Source organism: Monodon monoceros, unplaced genomic scaffold (genome assembly GCF_005190385.1).
Source record: "Monodon monoceros isolate NGI ecotype Baffin Bay Population unplaced genomic scaffold, NGI_Narwhal_1 Super_Scaffold_16, whole genome shotgun sequence".
NCBI lineage: Eukaryota > Metazoa > Chordata > Mammalia > Artiodactyla > Monodontidae > Monodon > Monodon monoceros.
In genome coordinates this window covers 26,588,147-26,604,884 of record NW_021703772.1, presented here as the reverse complement: position 1 = coordinate 26,604,884, position 16,738 = coordinate 26,588,147, and the positions used below count along the sequence as shown (strand labels likewise).

The 16,738-nt window shown below is 38.1% G+C and overlaps 1 protein-coding gene across 1 annotated transcript; it reads right to left on the bottom strand.

The window, feature by feature from the left end:
* Positions 1–2,694: 2,694 nt before the first annotated feature.
* LOC114896935 (NADH dehydrogenase [ubiquinone] flavoprotein 2, mitochondrial) lies at positions 2,695–3,517 on the bottom strand. Its single transcript, XM_029225543.1, has one exon. It carries the CDS (start codon positions 3,498–3,500, stop codon positions 2,751–2,753), a length of 750 nt encoding a protein of 249 aa, XP_029081376.1. The 5' UTR covers positions 3,501–3,517; the 3' UTR covers positions 2,695–2,750.
* Positions 3,518–16,738: the final 13,221 nt, after the last annotated feature.

Genomic DNA, 16,738 nt, shown 5'->3' with positions numbered 1-16,738 from the left:
CTCATTTCATAAATTAGGAGATGGGGATATTTTACAGACTTTAACGTAACTTTTTTTGGCTGTGCCACGTGGCATGTGGGATCTTAGTTCCTCTACCAGAGATGAAACCTGTGTCTCCTGCAGTGGAAGCACGGAGTCTTAACCACTGGACCACCAGGGAAGTCCCCAAAACTTCTATAAAGCAGCTGTGATCTGATAGAAACCTCAAAAGAAGAAGTGAAAAAAGTACATAGCGTGGTGAGAGGCCTCAGTAGTGATGGCTCTAAGTAGCTACTTGCAGAAAGATATTTCTAAGTGGGTACCAACCAAGTGCAGAGTGCAACTGGGCAAAAGCCATACAGGTATGCTTCCTCCAAGTAAGGAACTCACTCTTGAGTGTAAAAGCTTTCTCCTCTGTTTGCAAAAATAGAGTGGGAAATGGTGTGAGTAAGGTTGAAATCAAGTGGAAGCTTATGGGAAATAGTGGAAAAAAAGCATAGAAGATAGAGTACCCAGTGGCAGATTTCAGAAAGTCCCAGGAAAAATACACTTCCTAAGGTGAGGGATTCACTCTGAATTGCAAAGGCAATATCCCTTGCTTGCAAAAATGGATTGGCAGCTGGGCTGTTGGCAGAAGGCCTGAATGAAATATTTAATCAATCAATCAATTTATTTATTTGCATTAAAGATGGACTTTATTTTTTAGAGCAGTTTTAGGTTTATAGAAAAATTGAGCAAGCAGTACACAGAGTCCCCACTTATGTCCTATTCCCACACACAGCCTCCCCTACTATCAGCATCCTGCAACAGAATGGCGTATTTTTTACAACTGATCAATCTACTTTAATACATCATTATCACCCAAAGTTCAGAGTGTACCTTAGGATTCACTCTTGATGTACATTCTGTGGATTTTGACAAATGTATAATGACACATACCCATCATTACAGTGTCATACAGAGTATTTTCACCACTCTAAAAATCTCTATGCTCTGCCTGTTCATTCCTCTCTACATCCTGACCCCTGGCAACCATTCCTTTTCCAGAAAGTCATATTGTTGGAATCTTATCGTATAGGGCCTTTGCAGATTAGCTCCTTTTACTTAGTAATATATGTATAGGGTTCCTCTATGTCTTTCATGTTCATTGCAATTGACTTTTTGTACATTAATCTTGTATCTTGCTGTAATTGCTTATTGTTCAAGGACTTTCTTTGTTGATTCTTTCGGATATTATATATAGATGATCAAGGTGTCTGTGAACAAGACAGTTTTATTTCTTCCTTCCCAATCTCTACACCTTTTATTTCCTTTTCTTTTTTTTTTTTTTTTTTAACATCTTTATTGGAGTATAATTGCTTTACAGTGTTGTTAGTTTCTGCTGTATAACAAAGTGAATCAGCTATATGTATACATATATCCCCATATCCCCTCCCTCTTGCATCTCCCTCCCACCCTCCTTATCCCATCCCTCTAGGTGGTCACAAAGCACTGGGCTGATCTCCCTGTGCCATGCAGCTGCTTCCCACTAACTATCTTTTACATCTGGTAGTGTATATGTGTCAATGCCACTCTCTCACTTCGTCCCAGCTTACCCTTCCCCCTCCCCATGTCCTCAAGTCCATTCTCTACATCTCTACGTCTGTGTCTTTACTCCTGTCCTAGGTTCATCAGAACCATTTTTTTTTAAGATTCCATATATGTGTGTTAACATACGGTATTTGTTTTTCTGACTTGCTTCACTCTGTATGACAGACTCTAGGTCCATCCACCTCAGAAAAAGTAACTCGACTTGCTTCACTCTGTATGACAGACTCTAGGTCCATCCACCTCAGTAAAAGTAACTCAATTTCATTTCTCAAAAACTCATTTTTAAAGACAGTCTTAAAAATAATCATATTTATAAGCATCATAGTTATTAGTCTGTCATAAGATCAAGGCCAAACAGTGACTTGGAGAGATCCTGAAAGTGGATTAGTTTAGATCTATCCCTGAATTTAAAGCTGGCTATTAATTTTTTATTCCAGCTTGCAAAACTCATAGCTAGTTTCTTGAACTGGATATTATATACAAAGGGTTTTATTCTTTCTTCCAAGTTGTAATATGCATTCAGCTGAGGAGTATATTTCCCATATCCACTAAACCTTCCAACTCAAGTTACACTTCCAGTTTCTTCCCCCACTTAGTTTTTGTATACTTGCAGGGTCAGAATAGCCCAGGATAATATCAAAGTGTTTTGTACCTTCCTTTTTTAAAAATGATAAATAGTACTTCTAGAGACAACTACCCTGTCCTCGTTACACCTACAGTCGCTTGATATGTCACTTACCAGTTGAAATTACAGTAACAATGGTGTGCTGTAAATATAAAAATGTTTAAAGAGAATACTGACAAAGTTTATAGAAAGATCATATTAACTTAAGACTTGGCTATGGTTAAAGATGGGAGAGCAAAATGTATTTGAAATTTGACAGAATTTTTACTTCACAATAACCTAATATTACTGATAAAAGTGAAGGGGCAGTTGAAAATGGGTAATGTTGAAATACCGTTAATTAGCTTATGGAATAATGTGTTCATAGTTAGCCAAAGACAGCAGATGACCAAAATGGTGCTCTTAAGTTCTGACATGGCACTTACTGCTGCAAGTTGCTAGGTTACAAGCAAGGTGTACACAGATGGAAATGAACAAATAATATAAAAAGTCTATGTAGATAGATAGGAGATTCATATTTTATTTCTCCAGTGACATATTTACAGTTGAATATAAATTAAAGGCCTGCTTGCACACCAAAGCCAGGTCCGTTAGGTGGTTCAGTCAAAGAGGTAAGACCTCCAGCTGGCTCACATGAGAAGCGTCCACTCCTTGGCCCAGGTTTTGGGATTTTGCCAGCCTTGAGTTCATCAATAATTTCTTCAATATCCTTAGGTGTCAGATCCTCATAGTAGTTGTCATTTATTTGAACCATTGGTGCGTTTACACAGGCCCCTAAACATTCCACTTCTATAAGAGTGAAAAGTTTGTCAGGTGTAGTCTCTCCAACCTTTATTCCAAGCTTTTTCTGAATGGCCTCCAGTATGCTGTCGGAGTTACGAAGCATGCAAGGCGTAGTAGTGCAGACTTGAACATGATACTTTCCAACTGGCTTTCGATTATACATTGTATAAAAAGTTGCTACTTCATACACTCTCATTGGAGGTACTTGTAAGACTTCTGCAACCTTGTTCATAGCAGAGATGGGCAGCCATCCATTCTGTCTTTGGGCTAAATCCAGGACTGGAAGCACAGCTGCTGCTTTATGCCCTTCTGGGTAGTTTTTTACAATTGCCTCTATCCTCTTATAGTTTTCCGGTGTGAAATCAAATGGAGTATCTGGGTTATTGTCAGGAGTATCTCTGTGCACAAATAAGGCTCCTCCAGCTCCATTCTGCATAGCTGTCTTATGCAAATTCCTTACATGTCTTCCCCACTGGGCGGCGAAGCCGGCCGCACGGGCCCGGAGCGCCGCGGAGAGGAACATGGCAGGCCTAATTGCGGGCCTTTGGGCCACCTATTTCCTTTTCTTATAGCTAGGACTTCCAGTATAATGTTGAAAAGGACTGAGAAGAGGGGACACCCTTGTCCTGCTCTTGATCTTAGTGGGAATGCTTTGAGTTTCTCACTGTTAAGCATTGATGTTAGTTGTAGATTTTTGGTAGATGTTCTTTATCTGGTTGAGAAAATTCACCTACATTCTTAGTTTATGGAGAGTTTTTGTAATGAATAGTTGTTGTACTGTACAAAATCTTGATTGGAGAATCATATTTAATAGTACAAAGGAAAACAATTAGAAATATAAAATTATTGACCAAAATTGAGTGGTGAAAGAAGGAGGTTAGGGGACAAGTGGAGAAAACAGGCTAATTTTTTCATTGTAAGAGACTTACTAGAGGATTAATGGTTTTCTTTTATTCATTTTATGCCACACCGTGTGGCTTATGGGATTTTAGCTCCCCGACTAGGGATCGAACCTGGGCCCTCAGCAGTGAGAGCACAGAGTCCTAACCACTGGACTGCCAGGGAATCTCCTACATAGTAGTGTAATTATAATGATAGTCACTATAATGATAGTGACTATAATGATAGTTATATAATGATAGAAAAAATAAAACTTCCTAGGTAACAAAGTAACTGTATAGAAAAATCACTTCCACACAGTAAAGAACTTAGAAAAAAAATAAATTGATCCATATATTTAAATCAACTTACCTCATCTACTAATTAGAAAAAACATTTTCAGAATACTTTACAAAGCAAAACTAAATCTTGTACTATAGTGCATATATTCTTTGAGTGTCCATGAAACACTGATGAAATTTATTAATATATAAGGTTGTAAGAATGCTTAATATCATATATTAAAATTTCTTCTTCTTATTTTCTCTGTATGTACTAATAATTTTTTCACAAAATGCAACAAACGTTGATAAATAAAAAAATTCTCAGTAACATGGGAATTGATGACTACTTCCTCAAAATCATAAAATATTCTATTTCAGCTCCCAAATCCATATCATGATTATTGGGAAACACTAGAGGCATTTCATGTTAAAAATAAGACAAGAAAGTTTTCAAGTAAGATGTGTAAGGGCAATACCCTTCCTACATCTCTTATGAGAAAACCTGGACAAACAAACAAACAAACAAGTAAACAATACCATTTATCTTTAGGGCTTTTGAAGAGCTGTAGACACAAAGAAGAACAAGTAAACTGAACTTCAGAGAGGGATGAACCTGATAGGGGATCTGGGTGGCACATCAGTGATAACTGCAGCCATTTCCACCCTCAGGGGAAGTTGAGCAACAGGTGGGGCAGGTAGCTGAGGAGCAGCCATAGGCAGAGGAAATCTACAGAACCAGCAGTAGGAGAAACCAGCAAACCAGCTGAACTTTTTTTTTTTTTTTCGCGGTACGCGGGCCTCTCACTGTTGTGGCCTCTCCCGTTGCGGAGCACAGGCTCCGGACGCGCAGGCTCAGCGGCCATGGCTCACGGGCCCAGCTGCTCCGCGGCATGTGGGATCTTCCCGGACTGGGGCACAAACCCATGTCCCCTGCATCGGCAGGCGGACCCCCAACCACTGTGCCACCAGGGAACCCCCAGCTGAACTTTTAATGGTTGTACATAAACTGGTAAGGAGCACTGAAATCTGTAGGAGCCCAAACTCAGAGCTAATTATTCCTGCTAATTTTCTACCATGGACTTTTGCTATAGGGAATTGATTAGCTAAGCTATGTACAGTCGTACAATTTAATATGACATGGCTGTTTAAAAATGAGGATACACTCTATGTACGTATGGAAAGATCTCTAAGATATACTGTTATGTGAAAAAGAAAAGCAAGGTACAGGATAATGTGTGTGGTATGCTACCTTTTGAGTAAAAGGGGGAGATAATTAGAATATATTTTATATTTGATTGAAGGTACGAAGAAAATCTGGTAAGATATACAAGAAGCAATAGTTGTTACCTGTGGGTTTTTCTGGGGAGAGGGTAGTGTTGGAAACTGTGTGGATGATGGACTGGGGTAAGAGAGAATTTTCATTTTTTACTTAAATTTTGTTACACTATAGCAATGTATTACATTTTCGAAGTTAAGTTAAAATTCATAATTGAGTTTACAAAAGAGTCAGTGAAAGGCCAGCTGTCAAAAATGAAGGGGAAACAAACAATAAGTAGGACTTGGAAATTTCATTGCCTTTGGAAGCAGGAAGGGAGCATCCCTGATTTTGGCAATTTAGGGCTTGAGTTTAAGTGATTATCCAAAAGGTGGGGAGCAGAAACTAAGATCCTGCATTAAATTGGAACACTTAAGGGGCTACATGCTGAGTGAAAAGGCAAAGAAAAAGCCTGCTGTTGTTAAGAGAGTAGATCTTAGAACTTATAACAAGAAAAAAGAACTTGTAACTGTGTGATGATGGATGTTAACTAGGCTTATTGTGGTGATTATTTTGCAATATATACATAAAACAAATCATTATGTTGTAAACCTGAAACTAATACAGTGTTACATGGTAATTACATCTCAATTAAAAAAAGGATAAAAGTTTGCCCACAAGCACAAGCAGGTAGGTGATCAGGAAGCTTATATATCTCAACCTTGGCTCTGGGTACACGAAAAATTCGCTCCTAAGAATTCATAACTATTGGCCTGAACTCACTTGGGTTAGGTTTCAAATACGCACCCAGAAGGATGGCAATAATGTAAAAGAATAAGGCCAGGTTGTCCATTATCACCACATTATTTAACATTTTACTGGAGTCAAGAGAAAAATAAATATAAACTGTACATAAAAATTGAAAAGAAAGAGAAAAATAATTGCAGATAATATTATTCTATATCTAAAAACCTGTAGAAAGCCAATGTATCTATATCAAGATTAGACAAAGTAGATTAATGGAAAAAATGATAAAGAATAAAAAGCTCATTTGATAGAATCCAATTCCAATCATGATAAAAAGCTTTCAGTAACCCAGAAGTAGAAGAGGAAATCTTAAACCCAATGAAGGGTGTATACAATATAATCTGCACCAAATACTACAATAAATGTCAAAACCTCACAAGTATTTCCTTTACTTTCCTTTCTAATATCACTTCTATCTAAAATTAAATTCCAGTTATTAGAATGATAAAATTGGGAAAAGAAATAAAAGTTATAAAGACTGAATAGGAAGTACAAAAGTTGTTTTAATACCAGATAAAGATTTCCTATATGGAAAAATTCAAAAGAATACTGGGACAAATTATTAGACATAAGAGCTCAAAAAGTTTACTGTATATGAGATCAATATTAAAAACTCAATTGCTTTCTTATACATCAACAACAGTCAGAAAATGTGATTGTGGAAGAGGTGACTGTGTACCAGACCAAGCCCTGGTCTTCACTGTCGAGACATTGTTATGTAACCTGCAACTGGTGAGTAATCAGTGTAGATGAGATACAGCTTCACGGAAGAATAGGTGCTAGTCACATAACCCTGAGGCTTCCAGAGCAAGTGAAACCTGAAGGACTCCAGCGCTGATGGCTTGGCTGAGCTGAACTGTTCTTGCATACTCTGTTTTGTCTTTCATGACCACTTGGCTCCCATGTGGTGATTTTTGGAAAGTAGGAAGCCAGACTTGGCAGTCACCAAACTTCTCTATGCTGTTGTCATGTATGCTGTATTGTTAGTTGTTGTATATTCTTTCTTCAGTTAAGTAAACTTGTTGCTAGATTAAGGCAATTATTTCTTCTGAATTTAATTGCCAGTCCATACCTAAGACTACTACTGCTGGTTGAGAAGAGAAAATGTTTCTTTTTCCAAAATTATTTTGTAAATTTAATAAAATTCCCATCAAAGCAAAAATTCTGTAATACATACGATGTAGCAAAGGATCAAGAAAAACCAGGACAGTTCTGAAGAAGGACAAGACAGAGAGGGGGGCTTAAAAAAATCATATTAAGAAAGTGGGAGGAGCTTCAAGATGGCGGAAGAGTAAGACACGGAGATCACCTTCCTCCCCACAAATACATCAGAAATACATCTACATGTGGAACAACTCCTACAGAACACCTACTGAAAGCTGGCAGAAGACCTTAGACCTCCCAAAAGGCAAGAAACTCCCCACGTACCTGGGTAGGGAAAAAAAAAAAGAAAAAAACAGAAACAAAAGAATAGGGACGGGACATCTACCAGTGGGAGGGAGCTGTGAAGGAGGAAAGGTTTCCACACACTAGGAAGGCCCTTCGCGGGCGGAGACTGCGGGTGGTGGAGGGGGAAGCTTCGGAGCGTGGAGGAGAGCACAGCCACAGGGGTGCGGAAAGCAAAGCGGAGAGATTCCCGCACAGAAGACCAGTGCCGACTGGCACTCACCAGGCCGAGAGGCTTGTCTGCTCACCCGCCGGGGCGGGCGGGGGCTCGGAGCTGAGGCTCGGGCTTTAGTCGGATCGCAGGGAGAGGACTGGGGTTGGCGGCGTGAAAACAGCCTGAAGGGGGCTAGTGCCCCACAGCTAGCCGGGAGGGAGTCCGGGAAAATGTCTGGACCTGCCTAAGAGACAAGAGGCTTCTTCTTGCCTCTGTTGCCTGGTGCGTGAAGAGAGGGGATTAAGAGCGCTGCTTAAAGGAGCTCCACAGACTGGCGCAAGCTGCGGCTAACAGCACAGACCACAGAGACGGGCGAGAGACGCTAAGGCTGCTGCTGCTGCCACCAAGAAGCCTGTGTGTGAGCACAGGTCACTATCCACACCGCCCCTCCCAGGAGCCTGTGCAGCCCGCCACTGCCACGGTCCCGTGATCCAGGGACAACTTCCCCGGGAGAACACACAGCACGCCTCTGGCTGGTACAACGTCACGCCGGCCTCTGCCGCCGCAGCCTCACCCTGCATCCGTACCCCTGCCTTCCCGCGGCCTGAGTGAGCCAGAACCACCGAATCAGCGGCTCCTTTAACCCCGTCCTGTCTGAGCGAAGAACAGACGCCCTCAGGCGACCTACATGCAAAGGCGGGTCCAAATCCAAAGCTGAATCCCAGGCGCTGTGCGAACAAAGAAGAGAAGGGAAAATCTCTCCCAGCAGCCTCAGGAGCAGTGGATTAAATCTCCACAGTCAGTTTGATGTACCCTGCATCTGTGGAATACTTGAATAGACAAAGAATCACCCCAAATTGAGGAGGTGGACATTGAGAAAACGATATATATATTTCCCTTTTTCTTTTTTTGTGAGTGTGTAGGTGTATGCTTCTGTGTTTGATTTTGTCTGTATAGCTTTGCTTTTACCATTTGTCCTAGGGTCCTGTCTGTCCGTTTTTTATTTATTATTTATTTTTAGTATAGTTTTTAGTGCTTGTTATCTTTGGTGGATTTGTTTTTTGGTTTGGATGCTCTCTTCTTTCTTTTTTTATTACTTAAAAATGTTTTTTTTTAATAATTATTTTTTATTTTTAATAACTTTATTTTATTTTATCTTCTTCTTCCTTTCTTTCCCCCCTCTTATTCTGAGCCATGTGGATGGCAGGCTCTTGGTGCTCCAGCCAGGCATCAGGGCTGTGCCTCTGAGCTGGGAGAGCAAGTTCAGGACATTGGTCCACAAGAGACCTCCCAGCTCCACATAATATCAAATGGTGAAAATCTCCCAGAGTTCTCCATCTCAATGCCAAGACCCAGCTCCACTCAATGACCAGCAAGCTCCAGTGCTGGACACCCTATGCCGAACAACTAGCAAGACAGGAACACAACCCTACTCATTAGCAGAGAGGCTGCCTAAAATCATAATAAGGCCATAAACACCCCAAAACACACTACTAGATGGGGACCTCCCCACCAGAAAGAAAAGATTCAGCCTCATCCACCAGAACACAGGCACTAGTCCCCTCCCCCAGGAAGCCTACTCAACCCACTGAAACAACCTTAGCCACTGGGGACAGACACCAAAAACAGCGGGAACTACAAACCTGCAGCCTGCGAAAAGGAAACACCAAACACAGTAAGTTAAGCAAAATGAGAAGACAGAGAAACACACAGCAGATGAAGGAACAAGGTAAAAACCTACCAGACCTAACAAATGAAGAGGAAATAGGCAGTCTACCTGAAAAAGAATTCAGAATAATGATGCTAAAGTTGATCCAGAATCTTGGAACTATAATGGAGAAAATACAAGAAACGTTTAACAAGGTCACAGAAGAACTAAAGAGCAAACAAACAGTGATGAACAACAAAATAAATGAAATTAAAAATTCTCTAGAAGGGATCAATAGCAGAATAACTGAGGCAGAAGAACAGATAAGTGATCTGGAAAATAAAATAGTGGAAATAACTACTGCAGAGTAGAAGAAAAAAAAAACAAAAGAATTGAGGACAGTCTCAGAGACCTCTGGGACAACATTAAACACACCAATATTTGAATTATAGGGGTCCCAGAAGAAGAAGAGAAAAAGAAAGGGACTGAGAAAATATTTGAAGAGATTATAGTTGAAAAATTTCCTATAATGGGAAAGGAAATAGTTAATCAAGTCCAGGACGCACAGAGAGTCCCATACAGGATAAATCCAAGGAGAAACATGCCAAGACATATTAATCAAATTATCAAAAATTACATACAGAGAAAAAAATTTAAAAGCAACAAGGGAAAAACAACAAATAATATACAAGGGAATCCCCATAAGGTTAGCAACTGAACTTTCAGCAGAAACTCTCCAAGCCAGAAGGGAGTGGCAGGACATATTTAAAGTGATGAAGGGGAAAAACCTACAAACAAGATTACTCTACCCAGCAAGGATCTCATTCAGATTTGACAGAGAAATTAAAACCTTTACAGAGTAGCAAAAGCTAAGAGAATTCAGCACCAGCAAACCAGCTTTACAACAAATGCTAAAGGAACTACTCTAGGCAGGAAACACAAGAGAAGGAAAAGACCTAAAAAAACAAACTCAAAACAATTAAGAAAATGGTAATAGGAACATACATATCGATAATTACCTTAAATGTAAATGGATTGAATGCTCCAACCAAAACACATAGACTGACTGAATGGATACAGAAATAAGACCTGTATATATGCTGTCTACAAGAGAACCACTTCAGACCTAGGGACACATACAGACTGAAAGTGAGGGTATGAAGAAAGATATTCCATGCAAATGGAAATCAAAAGAAAGCTGGAGTAGCAATTCTCAAATCAGAAAAAATAGACTTTTAAACAAAGACTATTACAAGAGACAAAGAAGGACGCTACATAATGATCAAGGGATCGATCCAAGAAGATATAGCAATTGTAAATATTTATGCACCCAACATAGGAGCATCTAAATACATAAGGCAAATACTGACAGCCATAAAAGGGGAAATCGACAGTAACACAATCATAGTAGGGGACTTTAATACCCCATTTTGGGCAATGGACAGATCACCCAAAATGAAAATAAATAGGCAAACACAAGCTTTAAATGAGACATTAAACAAGATGGACCTAATTGATATTTAAGGGACATTCCATCCAAAAACCACAGAATACATTTCCTTCTCAAGTCCTCATGGAACATTCTTCAGAATATATCATATCTTGGGTCACAAATCAAGCCTTACTAAATTTAAGAAAATTGAAATTGTATCAAGTATCTTTTCTGACCACAACGCTATGAGACTAGAGATCAATTACAGGAAAAAAACTGTAAAAAATACAAACACATGGAGGCTAAACAATACACTACTTAATAACCAAGAGATCACTGAAGAAATCAAAGAGGAAATTAAAAAATACCTAGAAAAAAATGACAATGAAATCACTACGACCCAAAACTTATGGAATGCAGCAAAAGGAGTTCTAAGAGGGAAGTTTATAGCAATACAATCCTACCTTAAGAAACAAGAAACATCTCAAATAAACAACCTTACCTTACACTTAAAGCAATTAGACAAAGAACAAAAAAACGCCAAAGTTAGCAGAAGGAAAGAAATCATAAAGATCAGATCAAAAATAAATGAAAAATAAATGAAATGATAGCAAACATCAATAAAACTAAAAGCTGGTTCTTTGAGAAGATAAAGAAAATTGATAAACCATTAGCCAGACTCATCAAGAAAAAAAGGAAGAAGACTCAAATCAATAGAATTAGAAATGAAAAAGGAGATGTACCAACTGACACTGAAGAAATACAAAGGATCATGAGAGATTACTACAAGCAACTATATGCCAATAAAATGGACAACCTGGAAGAAATGGACAAATTCTTAGAAATGCACAACCTTCCAAGGCTGACCCAGGAAGAAATAGAAAATATGAACAACCAATCACAAAAAATGAAATTGAAACTATGATTTAAAATCTTCCAACAAACAAAAGCCCACAACGAGATGGCTTCACAGGTGAATTCTATCAAACATTTAGAGAAGAGCTAACAGCTATACTTCTCAAACTCTTCCAAAATATAACAGGGGGAGGAAGACTCCCAAACTCATTCTACGAGGCCACCATCACCCTGATATCAAAACCAAACAAAGATGTCACAAAGAAAGAAAACTACAGGCCAATATCACTGATGAACATAGATGCAAAAATCCTCAACAAAATACTGGCAAACAGAATCCAACAGCACATTAAAAGGATCATACACCATGATCAAGTGGGGTTTATTCCAGGAATGCAAGGATTCTTCAATATACGCAAATCAATCAACATGATACACCATATTAACAAATTGAAGGAGAAAAACCATATGATCATCTCAATAGATGCAGAGAAAGCTTTTGACAAAATTCAACACCCATTTATGATAAAAAACTTACAGAAAGTAGGCATAGAGCGAACTTTCCTCAGTACAATAATGGCCATATATGACAAACCCACAGCCAACATCATCCTCAATGCTGAAAAACTGAAATCATTTCCACTAAGATCAGGAACAAGACAAGGTTGCCCACTCTCACCACTCTTATTCAACATAGTTTTGGAAGTTTTAGCCACAGCAATCAGAGAAGAAAAGAAATAAAAGGAATCCAAATCAGGAAAGAAGAAGTAAAGCTGTCACTGTTTGTAGATGACATGATACTATACATAGAGAATCCTAAAGATGCTACCAGAAAGCTACTAGAGCTAATCAATGAATTTGGTAAGTAGCAGGATACAAAATTAATGCACAGAAATCTCTTGCATTCCTATACACTAATGATGAAAAATCGGAAAGAGAAATTAAGGAAACACTCCCATTTAACATTGCAACAAAAAGAATAAAATACCTAGGAATAAACCTACCTAAGGAGACAAAAGACCTGTATGCAGAAAATTATAAGACACTGATGAAAGAAATTAAAGATGATACAAATAGTTTGAGAGCTATACCGTGTTCTTGGATTGGAAGAATACACATTGTGAAAATGACTCTACTACCCAAAACAGTCTACAGATTCAATGCAATCCCTATCAAACTACCACTGGCATTTTTCACAGAACTAGAACAAAAAACATCACAATTTGTATGGAAACAGAAAAGACCCCAAATAGCCAAAGCAATCTTGAGAAAGAAAAACGGAGCTGGAGGAATCAGGCTCCCTGACTTCAGTCTATAATACAAAGCTACAGTAATCAAGACAGTATGGCACTGGCACAAAAACAGAAATATAGATCAACGGAACAAGATAGAAAGCCCAGAGATAAACGCATGCACATATGGTCACCTTAGTTTTGATAAAGGAGGGAAGAATATACAGTGGAGAAAAGACAGTCTCTTCAATAAATGGTGCTGGGAAACTGGACAGCTACATGTAAAAGAATGAAACTAGAACACTCCCTAACACCATACACAAAAATCAACTCACAATGGATTAAAGACCTAAATGTAAGACCAGACACTATAAAACTCTTAGAGGAAAACATAGGCAGAATACTCTATGACATAAATCACAGCAAGATCCTTTTTTACCCACCTCCTAGAGAAATGGAAATAAAAACAAAAATAAACAAATGGAACCTAATGAAACTTAAAAGCTTTTGTACAGTAAAGGAAACCATAAACAAGATGAAAAGACAACCCTCAGAATGGGAGAAAATATTTGCAAATGAAGCCACTGACACAGGATTAATCTCCAAAATTTACAAGCAGCTCATGCAGCTCAATATCAAAGAAACAAACAACCCAATCCAAAAATGGGCAGAAGACCTAAATAGACATTTCCCCAAAGAAGATATACAGATTGCCAACAAACACATGAAAGAATGCTCAACATCATTAATCATTAGAGAAATGCACATCAAAACTACAATGAGATATCATCTCTCACCAGTCAAAATGGCCATCATTAAAAAATCTACAAACAATAAATGCTGGAGAGGGTGTGGAGAAAAGGAAACCCTCTTGCACTGTTGGTGGGAATGTAAATTGACACAGCCACTATGGAGAACAGTATGGAGGTTTCTTAAAGAACTAAAATTAGGACTACCATATGACCCAGCAATCCCACTACTGGCCATATACCCTGAGAAAACCATAATTCAAAAAGAGTCATGTACCACGATGTTCACTGCAGCTCTATTTACAATAGCCAGGACATGGAAGCAACCTAAGTGTCCATCAAGAGATGAATGGATAAAGAAGATGTGGCACATATATACAATGGAATATTACTCAGCCATAGAAAGAAAAGAAATTGAGTTATTTGTAGTAAGGTGGATGTACCTAGAGCCTGTCATACAGAGTAAAGTAAGTTAGAAAGAGAAAAACAAATACCATGTGCTAACACATATATATGGAATCTAAGAGAAAAAAAATGGTCATAGAGAACCTGAGGGCAACCAGGAATAAAGATGCAGCCCTACTAGAGAATGGACTTGAGGATATGGGGAGGTGGTAGGGTAAGCTGGGACAAACTGAGAGAGTGGCATGGACATATGTACACTATGAAATGTAAAATAGCTAGTGGGAAGCAGCTGCATAGCACAGGGAGAGCAGCTCTGTGTTTTGTGACCACCTAGAGGGGTGGGATAGGGAGGCTGGGAGAGAGGGAGACACAAGAGGGAGGAGATATGGGGATATATGTATAACTGATTCATTTTGTTATAAAGCAGAGACTTACACAGCACTGTAAAGCAATTATACTACAATAAAGATGTTAAAAAATAAAGAAATAATAAATAAAATAAGCAAAAATTTGTATTTTTGAAAAAAATATTAAAAAAATTAAGAAAGTGAATTATTAATGAGGAGATCAATCAATTGGCCAATAGAACAACTTATATAGATTCAAAACATATCCCTATTTATGGAAACTTAATATATGACAGACATGGCATTAAAACTTGTGTGAAAATGGCTGAATTGTTCCATAAGTGGTGCTGAGACAACTCCTTATCTATATGGAAAAGTAAAATAAATTCTTAGCTCATACCATTCCCAAATCAATTTCAGGTGTACATAAAAGCTATAAAATATTTAGAAGAGATGAGAAGAATATCTTTATGGTCTCAAAGTAGATTCTCTTAAAACATTTTAAAAAACACTTAAAGGAAAGGATTGATAAATTTTATTAAGTTAAAAATGAAATACTCTATGTATTAAAAGACATATTGGATTATTATCCAAAATATTAAAAATACTCCCCCAAATCACTAAGAAAATGTCAAACAACCCTCCCCAAAATAGACAATGGTATGAATAGGAAATTTATAGGAGAGAGAAGACCAAATGACCAATAAATACATTAAAAAATGATCAAACTCTTTGGTAATGAGAAAATTACTAATGAAAAGTGTAATGTGATAATATTTAAAACCCTACAAATTGGTAAGTATTATAAATAGGACAATTCCAAATGCCAAACAAAGATAATTTACAAAAATTGATAGTGAGATTTCAATTGTTACACTGTCTTTGGAAGTGCAAAGTGGCAATACTGAAGTTTAAAATACATTTATCTTGGGTACAATCCTGCCGCTTGTGGAACAGAAACCACATTCACAGAAAGATATACAAGATGAAAAGGCAGAGGGCTTTGTACCTGATGAAGGAACAAGATAAAACCCCAGAAAAACAACTAAATGAAGTGGAGATAGGCAACCTTCCAGAAAAACAATGCAGAATAATGATAGTGAAAATCATCCAGGACCTCGGAAAAAGAATGGAGGCTAAGATTGAGAAGATGCAAGAAATGTTTAACAAAAACCCAGAAGAATTAAAGAACAAACATCTAGAAGAATTAAAGAACAAACAAACAGAGATGAACAATACAATAACTGAAATGAAAAATACACAAGAAGGAATCAATAGCAGAATAACTGAGGCAGAAGAATGGATAAGTGACCTGGAAGACAGAATGGTGGAATTCACTGCTGTGGAACAGAATAAAGAAAGAAGAATGAAAAGAAATGAAGACAGCCTAAGAGACCTCTGGGGCAACATTAAATGCAACAACATTCGCATTATAGGGGTCCCAGAAGGCGAAGAGAGAGAGAAAGGACCCGAGAAAATATTTGAAGAGATTATACTCAAAAATTTCCATAACATGGGAAAGGAAATAGCCACCCAAGTCCAGGAAGTGCAGAGAGTTCCAGGAAGGATAAACCCAAAGAGAAACACGCCGAGACACATAGTAATCAAATTGGCAAAAAATAAGATAAAGAAAAATTATTGAAAACAGCAAGGGAAAAATGACAAATAACATACAAGGGAACTCCCATAAGGTTAACAGCTGATTTCTCAGCAGAAACTCTAAAAGCCAGAAGGGAGTGGCATGATATACTTAAAGTGATGAAAGGGAAGAAACTACAACCCAGATTACTCTACCCAGCAAGGATCTCATTCAGATTTGATGGAGAAATCAACAGCTTTACAGACAAGCAAAAGCTAAGAAAATTCAGCACCAACAAACCAGCTCTACAACAAATGCTAAAGGAACTTCTCTAAGTGCGAAACACAAGAGAAGAAAAGGACCTACAAAAACAAACCCCAAACAACTAAGAAAATGGTAATAGGAACATACATATCAATAATTAACTTAAACATGAATGGATTAAATGCTCCAACCAAAAGACAGAGGCTCGCTGAATGGATACAAAAAGAAGATCCATATACATGCTGTCTACAGGATACCCACTTCAGACCTAGGGACACATACAGACTGAAAGTGAGGGGATGGAAAAACTTACTCCATGCAAATGGAAATCAAAAGAAAGCTGGAGTAGCAATACTCATATCAGATACAATAGACTTTAAAATAAAGGATGTTACAAGAGACAGGGAAGGACACTACATAATGAT